The sequence below is a fragment of the Cannabis sativa genome, chromosome 3 (assembly GCF_029168945.1).
Source record: "Cannabis sativa cultivar Pink pepper isolate KNU-18-1 chromosome 3, ASM2916894v1, whole genome shotgun sequence".
NCBI classification, from domain to species: domain Eukaryota; kingdom Viridiplantae; phylum Streptophyta; class Magnoliopsida; order Rosales; family Cannabaceae; genus Cannabis; species Cannabis sativa.
Genome location: NC_083603.1, coordinates 53,499,414 through 53,521,746, shown reverse-complemented (window position 1 = coordinate 53,521,746; position 22,333 = coordinate 53,499,414). Strand labels below are relative to the sequence as shown.

Below are 22,333 nucleotides of genomic sequence, written 5' to 3'. Positions count from 1 at the left end.
TTCAACCTTAAAGTTCAATAAGAAAAATAAATAATATGTCTCACAAATGAAAATAATATTTGGACTCTACCAAATATGTGTTGGGTTTTATGCCCTAAATAAAACTCATTTCAATGTAATCAGATTTACTTATTAATATAGATCAGAAATAACATTTAATGTTGCATGGTTCACATGATTTATTTCATAATTATATGTATATAATGTATAAATTCATCTGAAACCCTTTTCACATACTTCATCCTGTTTATTGTGCCGTCAACACATTGGAAAGTAAACATGACTATGTGAATAAAGTTTCCTAGATTTATCAGACACAGAGTTTTACTGATATGATAATCTACAACAGAGTTTACTTGCATTTGGAGAAGTGCTATGTTCTTTCCAGAGCATTGGTTAAAGTAAAGCTCAGGTTGGATGCATGGAGTATGCATCGGAAGGGACCGATATTGAACTTTGACTTAGATTTATTAAACTTACCGTAATATCTATTCAAGTCAATATCGCCTAGTTGATCCTAGATCAAATGATCTTAATCCTGATATGATTAGGCTCAATCTCGAGAGGCTATTCGTGTTCTTTGATTTGTTAGTTAAGCCTACTTTTAGGTCAGGGTGATACGTACATTTTGGGAACACGGTAGTGCAATTGAGTGGGAGCGCTAGCATAAACATGGAATCTATAGCTTCTATCTGGCGAATAGTAAGCAAAGCATGATCTCCTTCGAGCTTGACCAAACGAACATAAATGGTGGAGTACTCATTTCACATAAGCTGAAATATCATTTATACGGGGTCAAGTGTTTTAAGGAATAAATACATTGTAGGGTGTAACGGTAATTTAATCCCTTTACAGTGTAGATCATTCATATAGAGGATCAGTGATCAAATTAGGATTACAATAATGGATAACTAATGATGTGTCTATATGGTGGAACATATAGAGCATTCTATATACTGAGAGTGCAATTCTAAGTTCTATGCGTGGATTCAACGAAGAATTAATAAGTTAGTGAATTTTAGTAATAAATTCTTGATCTACTTATTGGAAGCTCGGTTATATAGACCCATGGTCCCCGCACTAGTTGAGATAATATTGCTTGTAAGACTCATGTAATTGGTTTTGATTAATCAATTATAATTCTCAAATTAGACTATGTCTATTTGTGAAATTTTCACTAAGTAAGGGCGAAAGTGTAAAGAAAGAGTTTTAGGGGCATATTTGTTAATTATGATACTTTGTATGGTTCAATTAATAAATATGATAAATGACAATATTATTTAATAATTATTTATAGTTATTAAATAGTTAGAATTGGCATTTAAATGGTTGAATTAGAAAATTGGCGTTTTTGAGAAAATCAGATGCAGAAAAGATAAAACTGCAAAATTGCAAAAAGTGAGGCCCAAATCCACTAGTATAGGGCCGGCCACTTTTATAGGAATTTACCTCTGATATTTTCATTATTTTAATGCCAAATAATTCAAACCTAACCCTAGTGGAAAGCTATAAATAGATAGTGAAGGCTTTAGAAAAATTACACTTAAATTTTCTATTTTTCCTTCAGAGAAAAACCTGAGCCTTTCTCTCTCCCTATCTTTAGCTGCCACTTCTTCTTTCTCTTCCCTCTTAAATTTCGAAATTACCTTAGTGTATGAGTAGTGCCCACACACAGCAAGTGATACCTCAACCATAGTGAGGAAGATCGTGAAGAAAGACTTTCAGCAAGAAGGAGTTTCAGCATCAAAGATTCAGAGAAAGAGATCCAGGTTCAGATATTGATAATGCTCTGCTGCAAAAAGGAATCAAGGGCTAGATATCTGAACGAAAGGAGTCATTTAATTCTGCTGCACCCAATGTAAGGTTTCCTAAACTTTATATGTGTTTATTTCATCGTTTTAGAAAGTTCATATTTAGGGTGTTAATCAACATACTTGTGAGTAGATCTAAGATCCTGGTAAAATAATTTCCAACAACTGGCCTCAGAGCCATGGTAATTGATTTACTTGCAAGAAATTTGGACTTTAAAACGATTGTTTGTTTGTTTTTGGATGGTATCATGTTGTATTGAGTGTTATTTGATGATTGATTGGTGTTTGTGAATTTTCGTTAAAAATAATTGAATATCTATTTCTGGAATTATTTTTATTGGATAGTATGGAAACAATTAAGCAAGTTACTTTTTTACAGAGATCAATTTCGATTTAATTTGAATTAGTTATGATTTTTTGAAGATTCGAAAATATCGGAGTTGTGCTGAAATTTTCCTGCGGTCGCGAAAACTGTCCGTACAGCTCGCAATTTTTTCGTTTTTCTTCGATTTTTCATGCTTTTTCATTGAATTAACTTCCGATTTTTTGTGTAGTTCTGTATTTATACTATTACTATTCCTAATTCAATTCTAATTATCATTATGAATTAATTTAATATTTTTTAAATTTAATTCAAGATATTAGTGTAATTTGAATTTAAAAATAGTTAGTATCTATCTTATTTGCTTAATAATCTATCTTATTTTTAAATTTGATTATATCTTATCTTATTTTTAAATTTAAGGTCAGATTTTAAATATTTTAAATTAATTTTTTTTTAAAATAATTTGACCTTATTTAAATTTAAAATAAGATAACTATAATCATGTAATTTTAAAAAGATGTAAGATATTTTGCTAACTTTTAAATTTTGTTATTTTATTTATTCAAATTACATTTAAAATCTGAAAAAGATATTCATTTATCTTTTTTAATTTTTATTTATAAAATAACATTTAAATTTTAAAAGTAGTTAGCAAATTTTGAAATGATATTTAGGTTGGTTGAAACCTAATTTTTCAAAATTGTAGGTTTAATTTTAAATTTAAATTTTTTAATTTAATTTCAAATTTTTCAATTTTTTTTTTAAAAAAAAATTTCGAAAATATTTTTTATTTAATAAATTTATTTTTTTTCGAAATTATTTAATTTAAAATTAAATAAATCCTACATCCAACTATCCAGCTAACCTTGTTGCAGGAGTCTGTGTTTTAGCTTGTGTGTAAGTTTTCAAAACCTATTATTGCTTGATTGCAAATAGCCATGGTTAACTTGTTGACAGATCCAATGATCTGATTTTAACTCATGGCTCCCTTGGTCAAGTTAATAATTTGTAACAGGTATATTTACAATCTTCTTTCATCTGTGTATGACCTAGCACCATGATAAGACCCATCCAAAGTGTGCCTGTGTGAGCCTATGTGTTTAATTTCATTATAGATGCATATAGGTTATTGTTGCTAAATAAAATGTCATAGTTCTTGATAGATTTTATTTAGGTCCATTTAGTTTTGGGGCCTATTCAATTAATAACAGTTGTTCATTTTAAGGTTAAATTCCTCTCTTTTGGGCCTTGTGTGAGAGTTGGGAGCCATAGTAGTGGGTACGACATACTGAACCCAGCACCCCCTCACATGAACCACCCCAATTGTGAAGACCCATTTGCCTAATTTGAATAACTGTACTAGGTTAATTAAACTAGTTTAACCTAATAAAATTGATTAGCAACATAATTAATTTCATTTATTTTGAAATTAATTTAAGAAAAATATAGTTTAAAGAATTTTTTATTCTAAGCTAAACTATATGTATTTTCTTGTATTTAATTAAATATAGAATTATAACCATCTAGATTCTTTCTGAAGCTTAATTTAAATTTTTCATTAAATATTCCTATTTAAGTTGATATTTAGTTATCTACAACTAACCAACTTAAATCTGAATATCTTTTGGATTTAAAATTTCAAAATTAAGTTGAGGAATTTTAGGCATTGGTTATTAAGATTCTTTAGATATTTTTTAAGTTATTATCTTTTCGAATATTAACTTAAAATGGAATATTTTGGATATTTTTTAAGTTAATATCTTTTTGAATATTAACTTAAAATGGAATATTTTTTTGAATTAAGTGGTTACAACTTAATTTTTGATATTTAATTAAATTTAAATTTGAAAATATTTAAGTTCTAGATTTTTTCAAATTTTGTGGAAAAGATACTTAGTCAAATAAGATATTTTCTAGATAGTCATTTCTAGACTACTTATTATTTCTAATATTAAATAGGAAAATATTATACATTGTGAAATTAATTATTTAAATAATTAATTTTAGTACAATTTATTTTAAGTATATTTTTTCCTAGTATTAAACTAGAAATTAATAATTAAGCCTTCTCTACACTTAATTACTTATTTCTTGAATTTAATACATTTAATTAATTTGAAAATTAAATATCTAAGTTGATTTTCATCATGATACTTAAATATTTCTTTTTCATGACACTTAATTAAATAGAAAATTAGTTTTAGTTGAAATTTATTTTTTCAACTAAATTTAAATAATTTTCGAAATATATTTTCTTTATTTTATTAATCAAATTTCGAAATTGCATTTCATAAATGCTGGAATTTCGAATTTTATTTGTAAAATAGATTAAAGTTGTAAATTATTTATTTTAATTTTGGACCAACTTAAATCAATGATTTTTTCATTTAATGATTAATTAAAATAAATGAAGTAAAATATATTTTTTCTTTATTTTATTAATCAATTTTCGAAATTGCATTTCATAATGCAAGATGATTTTGAATCTATCTTGAAAAATAGATTAAGTTGTAAATTAATTGTTTATTTTAATTAATTCTTGGATCAACTTAAATCAATGATTTTTTCATTTATTGATTAATTTAAAATAAATTGAATTAAAGTATATTATTAGAAATTGAATTAATTAGTCAAAGGAAAATCTAGATAGGTGATATTTTTGCTTGAAGTATTTTTCTAGTGTATTTAATTAAATAGAAAATTAATATTTAAGTTGATTTTCATCATCATACTTAAATATTTGAATTTTTTCTTATATATATTTAATTAAATAGGAAAATTATATTTTTTGTTGTAAATTAATTTTATTAATTAATTTTGGGCCAACATTAAATTAGAATAATTTTTCCAGGATTTATTTTTTATTTTAATATGCATTTTCGAAAATTGTGTCCTTGAATACTTTAATTTTTCGAAATGCAATATATATTTATAGAAAATTAAATTTGAGCTGTAAATTAATTTAAATTAATTTTGTAACAACTTAAATTGAATATTTTTCTAAATATTTATTGGAAATTATTACTAAGATGGAAATAATTCATGTTATTTTCATATCCATCTAAGTAAAATTTATAAATATTAAATTAAAATTTATATTTAGAATTTTTCATTCTAAATTGGAAATTTTAAATAAATATATATTTAAAATAAATAGATTAAATAAAGAGAATCAAAGAAAATACAACTCACTTTAAATAATAAGCTTGATTATTATTAAGATATTCGATCTCCATTGTTGGTCTTACAAAAGTTAAATGTTTTCAATATAACCTCGAGACGCTAGACTTCGTCCCCCTATGGATGGTTATTTGTTGAACGCATTTAACACCGTAAAATCTCATTTGATAAGTGTTTTGTAAGTTTTCGTCTCTATTAGACTCTCCCCTACGGTGACTACTTAGAGATAAACTTATGAAACATGAAACAATGGTGGAAGCTCATAAAATGAGAATAACCTTGACTCTCGCCTACCGGGACAACGTTGGATTCTTATTTTGATCGAATAAAAGGTTGCTAGAATGGTTTCTATTTTAGATGAGCTGACAATTCTATTCAATGAATGATACTTTGACTCTCGCTTTCTTGGGGACCTTTGTATCAGTTTGTTGAAAACCTTGGAAATTATTTAGGATTGTATGTTTTAGTATTTTCACTGGTCATTCCTACTTGCTATATGTTTAATAATTTCTGAATTGTGTATGAATTTATATTGAACCATGTTAATTTCTGTTATTAAATTGTAGTTTAATTTCGAATCTTCATTGTTGGTCTAACATGTTTGTTTTTCTAATGAGATAAATCCCTAATGGATTTTCACCATTAGACATACATAATAGTGTAAGATCTCGAAAGATAAATATTGTATATGCAACATCTAGCTGTTCATAAATTGATGACACCTTAGACTAGTATTTTTACAATATGAAACAAGAAGATTACATAAATAAGATTACTTTGTCTTTCGCTAATCGAAGCATCGTTGGATTCTTATTTATAAACGAAATTATCCTGATTCCTCTTAGCTTATTCATTTCGAATTAGCTCAATAACATATCATTGGATGAATGGTCTATAAATCATTTCATGTCATTCTATATTTTCTCTTAAGAAATTAAATGACGCATATGATTATAATCCCGAAATTCTATTCCCAATTGATATAAAACCTCAATCTTAGAAATCTCCTACTTGTATGGGCAAATCTGACTTAGAATTTAAATTAGTAGTGGTGGTCCAAGATAGAATTATTCATTTTATTTGGTATAAATTAAGTCTTTGACTTTAATTTTAGAATCCAAACAGAAATTTTCTTATATTTCTAATTCCAGAATACAATACAGTTACACCTTCACAAGGGTTTAATATCCATCTTCTATTAATGGATTCAAACTGTATGGAATATGAGTTAGGTATTCTGTGACCAGGATCCACTTGCACTATTCTAAGAGCTCTTTGATGTAACTATACCTAAATCATCAAAATACACAACCACATTTTTATTAATCTATGGCATTTGTATCTTGTTCATAGTGGATTTGACAAGATCAATCTCTGCAAAGAGTTAATATGCCTATATCCACTGAAAGTAGTTCATCTCATTCGCAGATGGATGTACATTCAGGGGTGGATATGAGTTTTTCGTTGTATTCTTAAAATGATAACTCTAGATATACCTTTTAGCAAAGAAATTTGAGATGTTTGAAAAATTTCATAAATTTCTAGCAATGGTTAAAACCATTAAGGTAAGTGGTTAAAGATCTTGCGAACTGATAAGGGTGGAGAAATAGTTAGTAGATATGCAGTTCAAAGATCATTAAATTGATTTTTGAATTATATCCAAACTTACCTCCCCAGAAATTTGGTAGCTATTCTAAGTGATTAGGGGTGGACCATCCCATTGTCAATAGATAAGAAAGTGTTTGTTCAAACAAATACTACTTTTCTAAGATAATGACTAAGTCTGAAAACAAGTAGCAAATAAAGGAGATATTTTTCTTGATTCCAAAAGTGTTCTATCATCTTATATAACATATGATGATCCCACTGCCTCTGTTGTCTTGTCACAACCGAAGAGATTAATACCATTTAGTTTTCTTCGACATAATTCACGGTACCTTGTCGTAGTGGGAGAGTTTCTAGGAACTCACCTTCTTATGACTTGGGAGACACTAGTGATTAAAATCCATTGTGAGTTTAAACAAGTAATGGATTGTCAAGATAAGAAACTAAGAAGAAAGCCAAAAGAACTATGGTTTAATCCATTCACATGGAATAACCTAAAGTTTTCTATTACAAGGACATAAAAGGAAATTTTAGTTAATAAGTCTATTCTATGGACTTAACAAAACTTCTTGTTCCTAGTATTATAGGTTTGAGTTTATCTAAACCTATGGCTTGTGGTATACCTGGTAATTACTTACTCTAATGCAAGCAACTTACTTTAGTAAGATGCTGAAGCATTTTCTTTCTAATGGCAATCTATAGAAGCTTCACAACTTCTTAAACATAGATTTTATTTATCTAAGGAAAAGTTTCAACTATTCCAGAAAAGATAAAGTCGTGAAAGAATTTCTTGAATCAACAGTGAGAGGTCTTAGATATGCTTGTGTATGCCTTAGACCAGACACTTGCTGTTGAGTGGGAGTAATGAGTAGGTATCAGATTAATCCAGGAGAAGAACATTGGAAGACAATCAAGTAAATCCTAAGATTAAGAAGAGGAACTATATGTTAGTCTATAAGAGTGTGTTTAAAACTCTTAGACTACACCATATCAGATTTTGAAATTTGCCTTTGTGCTAGTAAATCTTTCTGATAAGATGGTGGTTACTCTGGGGTGGAGTAGTGATTTTGGAGAAGTGTAAAAACCTATCTGAAGTCTCTAGGTCTACCAGAGAGAGACTGAATGTTAAAGCTGCAGGAAAGGTACTTATTCAGTCTAAGGAAAGTTCTATACATTTTTGGCATCATTCCAAATTGCCTTAAACTACTAGTGTTAATTTCCTGATTAACCAAAAGTAGTTGCCAAAGATATAGAATCCAGTATCCCAAGAGAGTAGACATATAGAGAGGAATTTCACATTATCAATGATTTTGTGATTAAGGAAGAGTAATGGTGGAGAAAAGGTTGTGGTTAATTCAACCTTTCAGATACTATTACGAGGAGTTTACTACTACTACACTTGATTTATATATCAAGGTGTTAATGATTATTTGAAATGCACATTTTGTTTTATATTAGTGCAAGTGGGAGTTTGTTGGGTTTTATGCCCTAAATAAAACTCATTTCAATATAATCAGATTTACTTATTAATATAGATCAGAAATAACATTTAATGTTGCATGGTTCACATAATTTATTTCATGATTATATGTATATAATGTATAAATTCATCTGAAACCCTTTTCACATACTTCATCCTGTTTATTGTGCCGTCAACACATTGGAAAGTAAACATGACTATGTGAATAAAGTTTCCTAGATTTATCAGACACAGGGTTTTACTGATATGATAATCTACAACAGAGTTTACTTGCATTTGGAGAAGTGCTATGTTCTTTCCAGAGCATTGGTTAAAGTAAAGCTCAGGTTGGATGCATGGAGTATGCATCGGAAGGGACCGATATTGAACTTTGACTTAGATTTATTAAACTTACCGTAATATCTATTCAAGTCAATATCGCCTAGTTGATCCTAGATCAAATGATCTTAATCCTGATATGATTAGGCTCAATCTCGAGAGGCTATTCGTGTTCTTTGATTTGTTAGTTAAGCCTACTTTTAGGTCAGGGTGATACGTACATTTTGGGAACACGGTAGTGCAATTGAGTGGGAGCGCTAGCATAAACATGGAATCTATAGCTTATATCTGGCGAATAGTAAGCAAAGCATGATCTCCTTCGAGCTTGACCAAACGAACATAAATGGTGGAGTGGAGATTTTGAGTCCCTTATGAGGTGGAAGACAATACACTGAAATGTCATTTATACGGGGTCAAGTGTTTTAAGGAATAAATAAATTGTAGGGTGTAACGGTAATTCAATCCCTTTACAGTGTAGATCATTCATATAGAGGATCAGTGATCAAATTAGGATTATAACAATGGATAACTAATGATGTGTCTATATGGTGGAACATATAGAGCATTCTATATACAGAGAGTGCAATTCTAAGTTCTATGCGTGGATTCAACGAAGAATTAATAAGTTAGTGAATTTTAGTAATAAATTCTTGATCTACTTATTGGAAGCTCGATTATATAGACCCATGGTCCCCGCACTAGTTGAGATAATATTGCTTGTAAGACTCATGTAATTGGTTTTGATTAATCAATTATAATTCTCAAATTAGACTATGTCTATTTGTGAAATTTTCACTAAGTAAGGGCGAAATTGTAAAGAAAGAGTTTTAGGGGCATATTTGTTAATTATGATACTTTGTATGGTTCAATTAATAAATATGATAAATGACAATATTATTTAATAATTATTTATAGTTATTAAATAGTTAGAATTGGCATTTAAATGGTTGAATTTAAAAATTGGCGTTTTTGAGCAAATCAGATGCAGAAAAGATAAAACTGCAAAATTGCAAAAAGTGAGGCCCGAATCCACTAGTATAGGGCCGGCCACTTTTATAGGAATTTACCTCTGATATTTTCATTATTTTAATGCCAAATAATTCAAACCTAACCCTAGTGGAATGCTATAAATAGATAGTGAAGGCTTCAGAGAAATTACACTTAAATTTTCTATTTTTCCTTCAGAGAAAAACCTGAGCCTTTCTCTCTCCCTATCTTTAGCTGCCACTTCTTCTTTCTCTTCCCTCTTAAATTTCAAAATTACCTTAGTGTATGAGTAGTGCCCACACACAGCAAGTGATACCTCAACCATAGTGAGGAAGATCGTGAAGAAAGACTTTCAGCAAGAAGGAGTTTCAGCATCAAAGATTCAGAGAAAGAGATCCAAGTTCAGATATTGATAATGCTCTGCTACAGAAAGGAATCAAGGGCTAGATATCTGAACGGAAGGAGTCATTTAATTCTGCTGCACCCAATGTAAGGTTTCCTAAACTTTATATGTGTTTATCTCATCGTTTTAGAAAGTTCATATTTAGGGTGTTAATCAACATACTTGTGAGTAGATCTAAGATCTTGGTAAAATAATTTCCAACAATATGCTCAACTAAAACCAAACAAATCTACAAACTAATTTTTTAATATGGTTGCATTAGTTAATCTTCTCCACTAATGTCAACAACCAATACTTTGAAATCAAAAGGACTTTAACAGGTTATAACGTTAGGCTTAGGTAAAGGTAGATAAAAAATTTATACCACAAACTTTTTTACGTTTTAAGACATCACTTTCATTACAAAATTATCTCATTCCCCACTTAATGCAATACAAAAATTGCAATCCACACCAAGAATTATTTAGTATTCATTTTTTTTCTTCTTTTTTTCTTCTTTTTTTCATATTGAAGAAAAAGATTGCAACATGTTAAAAATTTCTCTCTAATTCTTTTTAAGCTTTTAGCTTCTCAAAACACAATACCCAATTATAATTTTCCCCAAACTTATTTGAAAAGTCATGGTATAGTTAGGACATACTAAAATTTACTCTAAAATTGCATGAAAATAAAGCTAACAAGTCTCGACACCAAATGGTTGGATAATATTTTCGTGAGTTTTCTAGAGGTGTCATGGGGCCCCCAAGTAGGATTTTCTTAACTTATTTGGCCTTTGTAAGTCTTGGCCAAAGCAATAGGCTATTTTCAGCATAATTGTTGGATCACTTTGTAGAGTTATTTTTCTTCTTAGTTGTTACTTTTTGGACAGTTTTACGCTTGTTTTTCTTTGTTTCAAGTTTCCAAGATTTTAAAGTGCAAAATTAGTTAACTATCGAAGGGATAAGATGAGTTGGAAATCGGTGAAAAATCATGTTGAATTTTTGAAGCCTCACCGTGACGAGCTCATTGTTGGTCGCAACTAATTATCGCCGCAACAAGGGTAAGGCATGGTCGCGGCGAGGAACTTTGGCAAAATCAATGTTTTCAACTCACTACAGTCATCGCGACGAGACTGTATGTGGTTGCAGCGACGCCTCCATACAGGACAAGGATATTTTCGTCTTTTCTCAATTTTAAGTTGTAAAATTGAATTTTAATAGGAGGTTTCAAATTTTGAGAGGACTCATTCAAAAAAGAAACCTAGAAACAAAATAAGAAGACTCTTGGAGCAAGCGTGGCGAATTGATCAAGTTTTCCACCTATTTTTTTCTCTTCCTTTTAATTTCCATATGTTTTATTCTGTCTTTAGCTTAAACATAAATTTCAATGTTGAGATTATGAACTAATTTCACAAGTTAAGGATATGATGAATATTGGATGATTTTATTTTAAAATTTAATGTGATTTGTTATTTCTTTTTTCTCGGTTCTTGTGATTTTTTCATATTCATTTTATATACATATTTTAGATTGATCACCTTTAACATAATTTATGATCTTAATATGAAATTTAAAAAGTGAATATTAGGAATGCTCAAATTGAACAAACATAGGTTTTGATGTGAAATAAGAGTATTTACATAGCTTGTGTGACCCTTAGATTATTTCTTAATGAAAATTATATGTTATTCTATTTTAGAGATGCAATAGATGGTATATAGTTTAGGAACTTTATGATCTAAAAAGTGTTTAGGTTATTTTCATAACATGTCGTCACTTAAAGAAAGAAGAATAGTTAATAGCATTAACAGTTGGGTATTTGAAACAACTAAATTCGTATCCTTAATCTCTCATCCATAATTAAACAACTTTTATCATTATCTTTGATTTTCTATCAATTGTTACCACTCTCTTTCAAAGATTATTTTTTAACCAAAATAGAAACATAAGTCTAGTTTAGTAGTAGTCAATTTTAATTCATGTGGGTTCGACCTCACCTGTGTGAGTACTACTTGATACGTACACTTCAGTGGTTTAATAATTTTTGTAACACAAAGTCGCAAGGTTGACTTTTTTTATTTCTCAAAATCGGGTATAACAGATTGGATGAATACCCCTAGACTGTGGTGTTATAAATCATATCCATTAGCAAATCGGAAGAGGAATGAGAAATGCTAAGGGGTACCTTACACTATGTTTGGTAGGAAGGAAGGAAGGCTGGATGGAGAGGGATGGAGGGAAAGAGATGAATGGAGAGGAAAAATCCTTTGTTTGGTAAGAAGGGGAGGGTAAGGGAGAGGATAAGTGGAGGGAGACTTTCTCCCTCTAAATTCAAGTTTTTCAATCCCTCCAAATGTGAAGGAATAAAAAAAAAAGAAGAAATACAATATATAAAATGTCATATTTGTCTTCAGAAAAATTATAAATAGTTATGCTTTAAAAAATAATATTATAATTTTAACAATTAATTTCTTCTACATCCTTTCCATTCCACTCCTAATACCAAATATATGAGGACAGCTATTTTTATTCTCATCCTTTCTTCTCTCCATCTTTCCTATCCTCTCCATCAATCTTACTTTCCTTTCTTCCTACCAAACATAGCCTTAAGGTGCTAAGCACCACAAGAAGTGATACATTGCTATCGGTGTATTTTAATATTGAGTCTCACATATTTTAATTTAATAAATAATATGAAAAACTACTAACTAATTATAAGACATTAGTGATATTAGATATCTTAAGGTATCAAATAACAATACTCTACTCAAATTATATATTAGATATAATTATATGTAATTAATCCCATCACACAATTAAAAATGATGTAATCTTCACTTAAACATAGACATAAATAAATTTAATGTATATCATTGTATTATAAGTATATCCAATTTATTTATTAGAATGTTAAATTGTGCACATATTTTTACTCTTTTTCTTATGTTGTTTTCTGTTATGAGCATAGGAGGCTAAGAGCATGTTTGGTATTGTTTTTTGTTTTTTGTTTTCAAAAAATTATTTTTAGAAATGAGAACAAAAAATAGTTTTTGAAGTTTTTAAAAACAAGTCATGTTTGGTTAGTATTTTTTAAAAACAATATTGACCAAAAGTGAATTTGTTTTTAAAACAGAAAAACAATATTTTGTTGTTTTCAAAATTCTTGTTTTTTGTAACTTTGTTTTCTGAACATTGTTTTCAAAAAACAAGACCAAACAAGCCAAATTGTTTTCAAAAAACAATTTTCTGTTTTTAAAAATAAAAAAAAAAAAAGTTTTTTAGTTATGATGCCAAACATGCACTAACCGTTTTGGTCTTTGCTCATTGTTTAGCTAAGGAAGTTTTGATTAATAAAGGTGGCATTTGATAACACTTTTTTAATCAGTTTTCTATTTTGATTATAAAACTATTTTCATTTTTTCAATTTTTTAATTGAGAATCAAAATTTTAAAAACAAAAAAAAAAAATCACTTTTAATATTTTTTTAAACAGTTTTTTTTTTCCTTAATCAATATTTTAGACTCCAACCAGACCTGAATCCAAATCTCTCCTACGACTCTGGCACTGAACTCAGCCTCTAACCCGAACCCAAATTCAACCCCAAACCTAGACTCGATTTAAATAAAATCAAAAAATAAAAATGAAAATGAACTTTACAGAACGCACTTTTGTTTTTTGTTTTTAAAATTGAAATATAAAAATAGTTACAGAACGCATTTTTATTTTTCAAAAATAAAACTTTTTAAAACAAAAATTGTACTTTCATTTTGTAGTTAAAAAATTAAAAAAACAAAAATGTTACCAAACGGCACCAAAATGTTTCAGCCATTTAAGGAATGCGGTTTTACCCAATGCTGCTCATTCACTTTTTTATATCAGATTTGCTTACTCTATAGTAATTTTCTTTGCTGAATGAATATTTTCATTTAATATAAGAAAATCCATTAATCTCTAATCAAAACATATCCATAGTGAATTTTTTTTTCCTTGATAAAAAGAACATATCTATAATCTAACCTTTCCAATTCTATAGGCTTTAACTTTGTTTATATTTATAGGAAAGTTAGGTAAATGTCTTTTTCTTTTATGCCATTGACAACATACAATTATTTACATATGCAAAGAATGTTGAATTCATAACACCCGACATAGAAAAGGTAGAAGATGATTTTAATATATAAATATATATATATATATAAATATATATAAATATATATATATTTGAAACTGATGGATTTAATATTCTATACCCTACAAAATATTAAATTACTAGTTTTATATTATTTTAGGCGAATTAAATGACTAGTTTACTAAAATGAAAAAGCAAAACCTACCCTCCACTCCCCCCTTCCCTATATATAGCTCGAAAGTGAATAAGGTTGTAGAGAACTCCTTATGCATGTGATATTACAGATTTATCTGAAAAAACGTTTTATCTTCTGAATTTTATATTAAGAAAAGGTTGTTTCTTTAATGCCAGAAAAGTAATTGAATTACTGGCCCTTTTTGTGCTTCGAAACCACAGAAAATATCCCAGTAGAATATTTGGCATAAAGTGGAACATATTAGTAAAATAAGTCTATGAACCTCTGATGCACAGGCACGTGTACGTATAATATATGTATACATTTATATGTATAAGAGTTATTGTTGTAGCTACAATGGATGATAGACCTAAACCGTGTGGAGTAGCTTAATAGCTGGAATCCAATAATGTTGCCAAATGCGGATCTTGGTCATATATCTAACAAGGCATGAATATAGATATATGTATATATTAAGATACAGTTGTACTTGTTCGCTATATATAATCAAAGATATTATCAAAGACAAACAAAACTAGCAAACTAGAACCAATCAGAAACTAATGTATACATTAAACAACTAAATAATTCGTATATGACCATTATTCATGTGCAAACCAGAAATCACATTACTCAACCTTTCATAATTTCCTGGAATATTAAAAAGATGACGAGCAAATCTTCTATGATTTATCTAATCAATTTTCAGTCTTCTATGTTAAAGTATGCTTCTTTGACACCAAACATGTGTCATCCAGCCCTTAATTTTAGGGTTCAATGATTGGAAATATATTACACATTTACTCATTCATATGCAAAACTTTTCGTGAAACAATTTTGTCGTCATGCAGTGTTGCTATTCCTAGTTCATAATCAGGAACACTACAACCAATAATAGTTTTCAGGTTATTTCTCAAGCAGGGCAAGAACTCATTCCTGTTTTTATGTCTTATTTTCCTCATTTTGGTCCATTTAACACTCATATTTTGCAGCATCACTTATTATGGATAATCAAAGTGGCAATAGCTTTTTCTTCTCAATCATTTAGCTTTTTCTTTACCTTACACGATAACAATGTCTCCCAATAAGCATTGTTTTGCCACAAGTAGTAATATGGACGAATAAATGAACAATGCATGTAAAGCTCACCACCCAATATAGTTGATGAAAAGGTAAGTTCCACTGCTTCATTTACAATTACTCACATTACAAATAAAAAACTTGTGATCTTCAGGTTAGAAATTGTCATAAAAAAGGTTAATAAAGGTGGAAAGAAATAGATACAGATATCATTATTTTTAAGAAAAAAAATTGCATACAAATAATTTACAGCGGAACTTTCGCTGGTGTACCTGGATCACGAGGGTACTTTCTTGGTGTGGGACGTGCTTTCAGACATACAACGGCTGTTCTCTGTCCATGTGGACTTTGAGATTCCACTGAGTAGAAAAGGAGAATATAAATAAAGAAGCTGTTTCGATGCATCTATATAAAAGTCTGGCAATAACCCGAGCAATATCTCAAGAATTGTATGAAGTTCTCATCTTAGAATTAAGGAAATCTAACCTACATACTTAAGTCAAGGAGAAATCAGGCAGACATGACAATATTACACATAAGCCCAAGCATTTTAAGTCTAAAAGAGTCCAAATATTTTGTAAGAGGAAAAAAACTGAAAAACCTTTTTATTTGATAACTTGTCAAAACAACATGATTTAATATTTAGCCATAAGCCCAAGCAACATCAAATTTTATTATCATTCAGAATACTGAGCACTAGATAATTTTAAACGGTTAAAATAATTAATGAATAACTTGTTAGTTAGTAGCCTTATAAAATGGCAGCAAATCATGTTGTTTAATTAGTTGCTGGTAGAAAAAAAAAGGCCTTGCTTGGAAAAGGCAGACAAAAAATCCCCAAGTCATGCTTGGATGGAAGAAAGAGAATGGTATAAAAATATTCAATTTGCATTTCATTCTTTTATTTGGTTACAATTTAACATACAGGAATGACTTTTCCACTAGTTTGGTGGAATGGTTATTCCTCCAAAAAAAATAGAAGGAACGACTATTTGCATTAATACCAAAATATAAAAGTGAGAAGAAGTTTCATTCCTACTTTTATATTTTTCCTTTTACTCGCATTGAAAATAAAATTACATTCTATTCTTATTTTCATTCTCATTCTTCTGTTTTCATTACCCCAAAACTAAACAGCAGCTATAAAACTCTTAAGGAATAAATGTTAGGCTCTTCTCACATGTACAAACATACCAGAGCATACTTGCAAAATGGATGCACCCATCGTTCCAATTGCTCTCTCTGCATTCATAACTTCTGCCTGTGCAAGCAAGTCAAATCAGAAATTAATCTTTTAGATACATTAGCTAAATTAAATTAAATAAATAGTGTAGAAAAAGCAAGATGAAGTTATTCTAAAATATAAACACACCTCAGGATTGTGGCCCTTGGCAGCTACAAACAAGCCACCGACACGAACAAGAGGAAGGCAGTATTCGGCTGACCATCATTAAACGAAAAACTGATTTATATTATTGTAAAATACACAAAGGGAACCAGTACAATTGTGTTTTATGATTACCTAAGATTCTCATTTCCGCAACTGCTCTGGCCACTGCTACATCAAATTGCTCTCTAAATAACAGATTCTGGCCCAAATCCTGTCCTATAACAAAGCTAATAACATTCATGTCTGAAGGAAAAGGACACTGATGAAGATATCTAAATCTAAAGGTTCCAAAAAGTGCATATAAGTACATGCATGTTCATTCTGTATTTTCTAATGTAAAATGCCAATTTTTCTTTAGCAAATAAACTCCATTTGAGAGAGCTTAGTTTCATTTGACTATCTAGAAGAGATACTTGAACAATCTTTCTAGTACAGATAACATGCAAAACAAAAATATTTGTGAAATTCCCATATTGGGTGGAAGTTAGATTTCATACAAAGCTAAGAGGGGTGGGTAGCTCAAAAGATTTGAGGTTCAAGTCCCTCCTAGATACCTTAACAATTTCTATAGTTTCCTGGTCCTGAAATGTTGTAGGGATAGGCAGGGATCCTAGTTTCATAATATTTATACATATAAAGCAAAGAGAACATCACTTAATGATTTCTGAGAAGTTAGAACCATGTAATTAAGGCTTAAGTTACTGTACCTCGGCTCTTCCTCTTACAACTTGAACATTTGACAAACCAATTTGACCAACCACATGCTCTAAGAAAACACAACGCTTCTTCATAGACTCCATAAGGGTAACTTCCCAACCTGTCCTCCAAACACATATAATACATAATATCATAAGATTCCATAAGAAGAGCAGAACTTGTCCAAAAGATTAGTGGACCTAATAGAAACCAACAGTTACCAGGACAAGCAATCGCTAAAACAACTCCAGGAAGACCGGCACCACTCCCAACATCAACAAGGTTAAGTTTATTGCACGATGAGCTACAATGAGAGATGTAAGAGTTTCGTATAGGAGGTACGACAGCAAGCGAGTCTTCCACATGTCTTTCCATGACTTCGTTAACCTCTTTAATGGCTGTCAAATTCATTTTCTGCAATTCAATGATATCGTAAATGTTCGTTTTACCCAATCACATATTTCCGAGTACTCTTCTTTTAAATATAATTAAATAAAACTAATGAGGGAGAGTGAGAGAGATTGACCTGGTTCCATTGAAGAAGAACGTCAACGTAGAGATGGATTTGATCCTTCTGGGTGGGAGTTAGCGTTTCGAAGTAGGAAGAGGAGAGAATTGTGGAGGTGGATAAGGTTCTGCGTTTGAGTGTGCGTGGAGAAAACGTCGTTGGCCTAAGAATGGGAAGGTGTTTGAAGAAAGTCCCAAGAGAAAGGGGAACTACGCTCTGTCTAACTAGCATTTTGGCGCGCGATTAGATCGACCCAAACTTTTTTTTTTTAAGAGAAATCCTAACAGCAAGTTCGGCTTTTTATTAAATAAATTAAAAAAAAAAAAAAACATAAAAATAAAACAAAACAAAAATAAGGTTTGTACAGAGTTTTTAATATTTTTATGGTTTTTTACAATTTATTTACATAAAATACGTTCTTTTGGTGTATTTTTTTATGTTGTACCTTCATTATTTTGTTGTTAATTTTTTATTTTTTTTTATGTTGTACCTTCATTATTTTGTTGTTAATTTTTTATTTTTTTTTATATTTTTTTTATGTTGTTTTTTTGTTATTTTTATTTAATTTTCTTTTTTTTTTTTATAAAATAACGTAAAAATATTTTAAAAAAAAAAAACTTTAAACGTAAAAATATAAAAAATTGGTGTTTTTTTTTTTTTTAGAATAAAAAATTGGTGTTTAATATAAGGGATTTTTACATTGACTACTGAAATTTTGCATTTTTTTTTCAATTTTACTGTAACATGGATATATTATAAAACTATAAGAAACACTTCTCAATACGTATTACTCATTGATGGTACTAAACAAATTTAAATATAAATATTAATTTTAAAAATATTAAACCATTAAATTTTGATCTGATGGTGAACAATAAAAAAGAAATTTGAATTTCTATACTTAATTTAGCTACTTAATTAAAAAAATATATCAAAAAATACTTTTTTTACACTATATCAAAATTATATTTATATGAAAAATATTTAAGTCAAACTCAACTTTTTTTATCATTTTTTTGCTGAAAAAAATTTATTTTTATTATTTGTTTTCAGCTGATGGAACAACCCCAGCACACATAATGTAAAAATGAGAAATTTTTCTAACTAAATTGAAAAATTAATCATAAAAACTCAAATTTTTCTAATATTAGTCATTCATGGGTAATACTCATTAAGAGTGCGCCCATATACAGATTTAGATAGATAGATTATATATGACAAAAAAATTAATTTTGTTACAAATAAAAATAAAGATTAATAGACTTATTTATACTATATAGGACTAAGTTGGACATATGATCAAATCCAATCTTTTTTTTACTCATTCGATCTAATATAAGTAGTAATTAGATTTAAAAAATTATCATCTGATCCAATCAAATTAGACCTCAAAATCTATCCAATCTGATCCAATTACTAATTGGATTGGATCAGTTTTTTAATTAGATATCTAATTACACGCCTAAATTTTAATATTAATTTAGAAATATAAAGAAAAATACGTAAAATTAAATATCACCAGTTATTTAAGTTTAATACTCCGTACAATTATCATCGTTACAAGTGTTACAAGTTCAACAAAAAAGACCATAAAAAATATAAATAATATATTTTTTATTGCTTTTATTATATAAATTAATATAAATAATTTTTTAATGTATATAAATGGAATTGATTAATATTCCATAACTGGTTCAATCCAATTAGAATCCAACTTTTATCATCTAATCTAATCTAATTGTAATTAGATATTCAATTTTTTGTAATTGGATTAGATCGGTTCGGTTCAATTAGATTGGATTGGATGTTGTCCAATCCTATATAGGACAACATAAAAAAATAGTTTCTAAATAATGTAGGATTGTTTTTAAAATATTTATAATTAGATTTTCTTCACAAAATGATAAAGCCTCAAAAATTAGTAAAAATAAAAAGAAAATCATATAAAATGTCACATAATTTATTTTTTTTTTCTTTCCTTTATATAAATATATAGATTTAAAAAAATAGTTGTAAAATAACAATGAGATCCAGAAATTGTATAATTTTATGTTTATTTATTATACGTTTATTTTAATTAATCATGTTTTCCAATAAATCTTTTGATTAGCAAAAAAATACACATTAATTAAAAGAAATCATTGTAGCATGCCTAAATTAGTAGGACGTTACAACCTATCTCTTACAATATGAATTCTTTTTTACTAATGCACATATAATTATAAATATTAATTAAATTACTAATAAAGTATTAATTATCTGCTAATTTTTATAATTAAATATGTGGTAATTATATTTGTTTTTAAATTAAAGGACTGTAATTAAAAGATTATTCTTATAATTTTAGATAGGTCAACTTAATGTTTGTTTTGGTGTAATCAAGATTGGAATGGAATGAAGATTACAATTACAATGTTTGGTTGGACCTTGTAACTTTTGTAATCCTACATTGTAATGAGTATTACACCACTTGTATGAATTCTTATTACATTACATGGGTTTGACTCATAAATGAGGATTACAATTACCAAGTAGAACCTCTATTTAAGAATACTCTATTCAAGAATAACCTCTAATTTGTTATAAAATAATCAAGTCCTGATTTGGGCCAGTTATAAATAAGAATAATCTCTAAATTGTAATTAGTTATACATTTTTTAAGTCCCGTATTAACAAAGTATACCTCTATATAAGAATAATTACATCTTAATAAAATATATACATGTATTTTGTAAATTTATCTATGTAAAATTAATAATTTTATTTTAAATTATAATACATGTATGAAATTATATTTACTTTAAGATATTTCTATTATGATATAGTATTAATGTTTATTTATTGTTATTATTGTTACATTGATATTTTTAGGTTTTTTAATTTTTTTTTTCTAGTATAACTCTATTTAGTTATAACCTCCCAATTAGAATATAATTTACTTGGTCTCAAGTGTATTCTTGGATAGAGGTTCTACTGTACTATTACAATTACATTCCAGTAAACTAAAGACCACCTAAGTTAATAAAATCGTATGTTATAAATTTGACATAGCTGAAATAATATTTTACCTTTTTTTGTTATCTAAAATGTTAAATTTTCGCTTAACACTTTTCAACTAATTTATGACTATAAAATATTTATATAAAAATTAATAAATAAATAAAGACTAATTAGACGAGGAGGCGTCGATTTTTAATGTTGGAAGTTATTTTATCAGGATCTAGATTTATTAATATGTATATTGACTATAACTCTATAGTCTAATGTCATAAATATGAATTTCATACTACGATGAAATAAACACATAAGAGATTGAGAAATCCTTACATTGAAGGCAGCAGAATAATAATGACTCCTTCCATTCAGATCTCTAACCCTTGTTCCTTTCTGTCACAGATTAATAATAAGATCTGAAGCTGAATCTTCTCTCCTTCAGTTTGGTTAGATTCTTCACAATCTTCCACACTATGATTGGGTACTTGACTTCATATGAGTGGACATGTACTCTTCACTAGGGATTTGAATTGAATAAAGAAGAAAAAGAGGATTCTCAAAAATACTATAGAAGGAGGCTTTCAATTTCTAATTGTTTGACAAAGAATAAAAACTAGGTTATTAGAGTTGGATGAGAATGAAAGTCATCTTATTCCTTTTATAGTATTTCAACTAGGTTTTAGAATTTAAATTATGTGGATTAAAAAAGATAAAATAATGGCTAAAAATTGCTTAAGTGGTCAGCCATACATAGTTGGCCTCACTAGTTACAATTTCGACATTTTATTCAATAATTTATCTTTTCTTTCACTAATGTCATATTTTCTAATTTTAATCCTATACATGTCAAAACTATTTAGTTAATAATTATAATTAGTTATCAAATAAAATTATCATTTTACTTATTTATTAATTAGACCTTACAAAGTCTCTTAATTAACAAATAAATCCTAAAACCTCTTTTCTTCACAATTAAGCTCTTGCTTAGTGAAAATTCATAAATAAGACATAGTCTAATTTAGAATTATAATTGTTTAATTAAAACCAATTAAGTGAGTCTACAAGCAGTATTATCTCAACTAGTGTGGGGACCATGGCCTATATAATCAACCTTCCGATAAGTAGATCTAAAATTTACCAAATAAATTCTCTAACTTATTAATTCCTCCTGACTCCACTATAGATTCAGAATTGCACTCTTAATTATATAGAACGCTATATATGTTCCAAGATATAGATACATTATTAATTATCTATTGTTATAATCTAAATAA

General features: G+C 28.4%; 1 protein-coding gene across 3 annotated transcripts; it reads right to left on the bottom strand.

Annotated features, from left to right (window-relative positions):
- Positions 1-14,557: 14,557 nt before the first annotated feature.
- On the bottom strand, positions 14,558-18,325 carry LOC115708844 (uncharacterized). 3 transcript variants are annotated; one of them, XM_061112123.1, is made up of 8 exons: positions 18,084-18,325; positions 17,779-17,971; positions 17,569-17,678; positions 16,994-17,072; positions 16,844-16,911; positions 16,666-16,732; positions 15,744-15,830; positions 14,558-14,831 (listed from the first exon to the last, which is right to left on the bottom strand). In XM_061112123.1, exons 1-8 carry the CDS (start codon positions 18,294-18,296, stop codon positions 14,824-14,826), a joined length of 825 nt encoding a protein of 274 aa, XP_060968106.1. In that variant the 5' UTR covers positions 18,297-18,325; the 3' UTR covers positions 14,558-14,823. The 3 variants fall into 3 exon arrangements, with proteins under 3 accessions (XP_060968106.1, XP_060968105.1, XP_030492723.1); XM_061112122.1 differs by lacking the exon at positions 14,558-14,831 and adding an exon at positions 14,859-15,573; XM_030636863.2 differs by lacking the exon at positions 14,558-14,831 and having other exon boundaries at positions 15,553-15,830.
- Between the last annotated feature and the right edge of the window lie 4,008 nt (positions 18,326-22,333).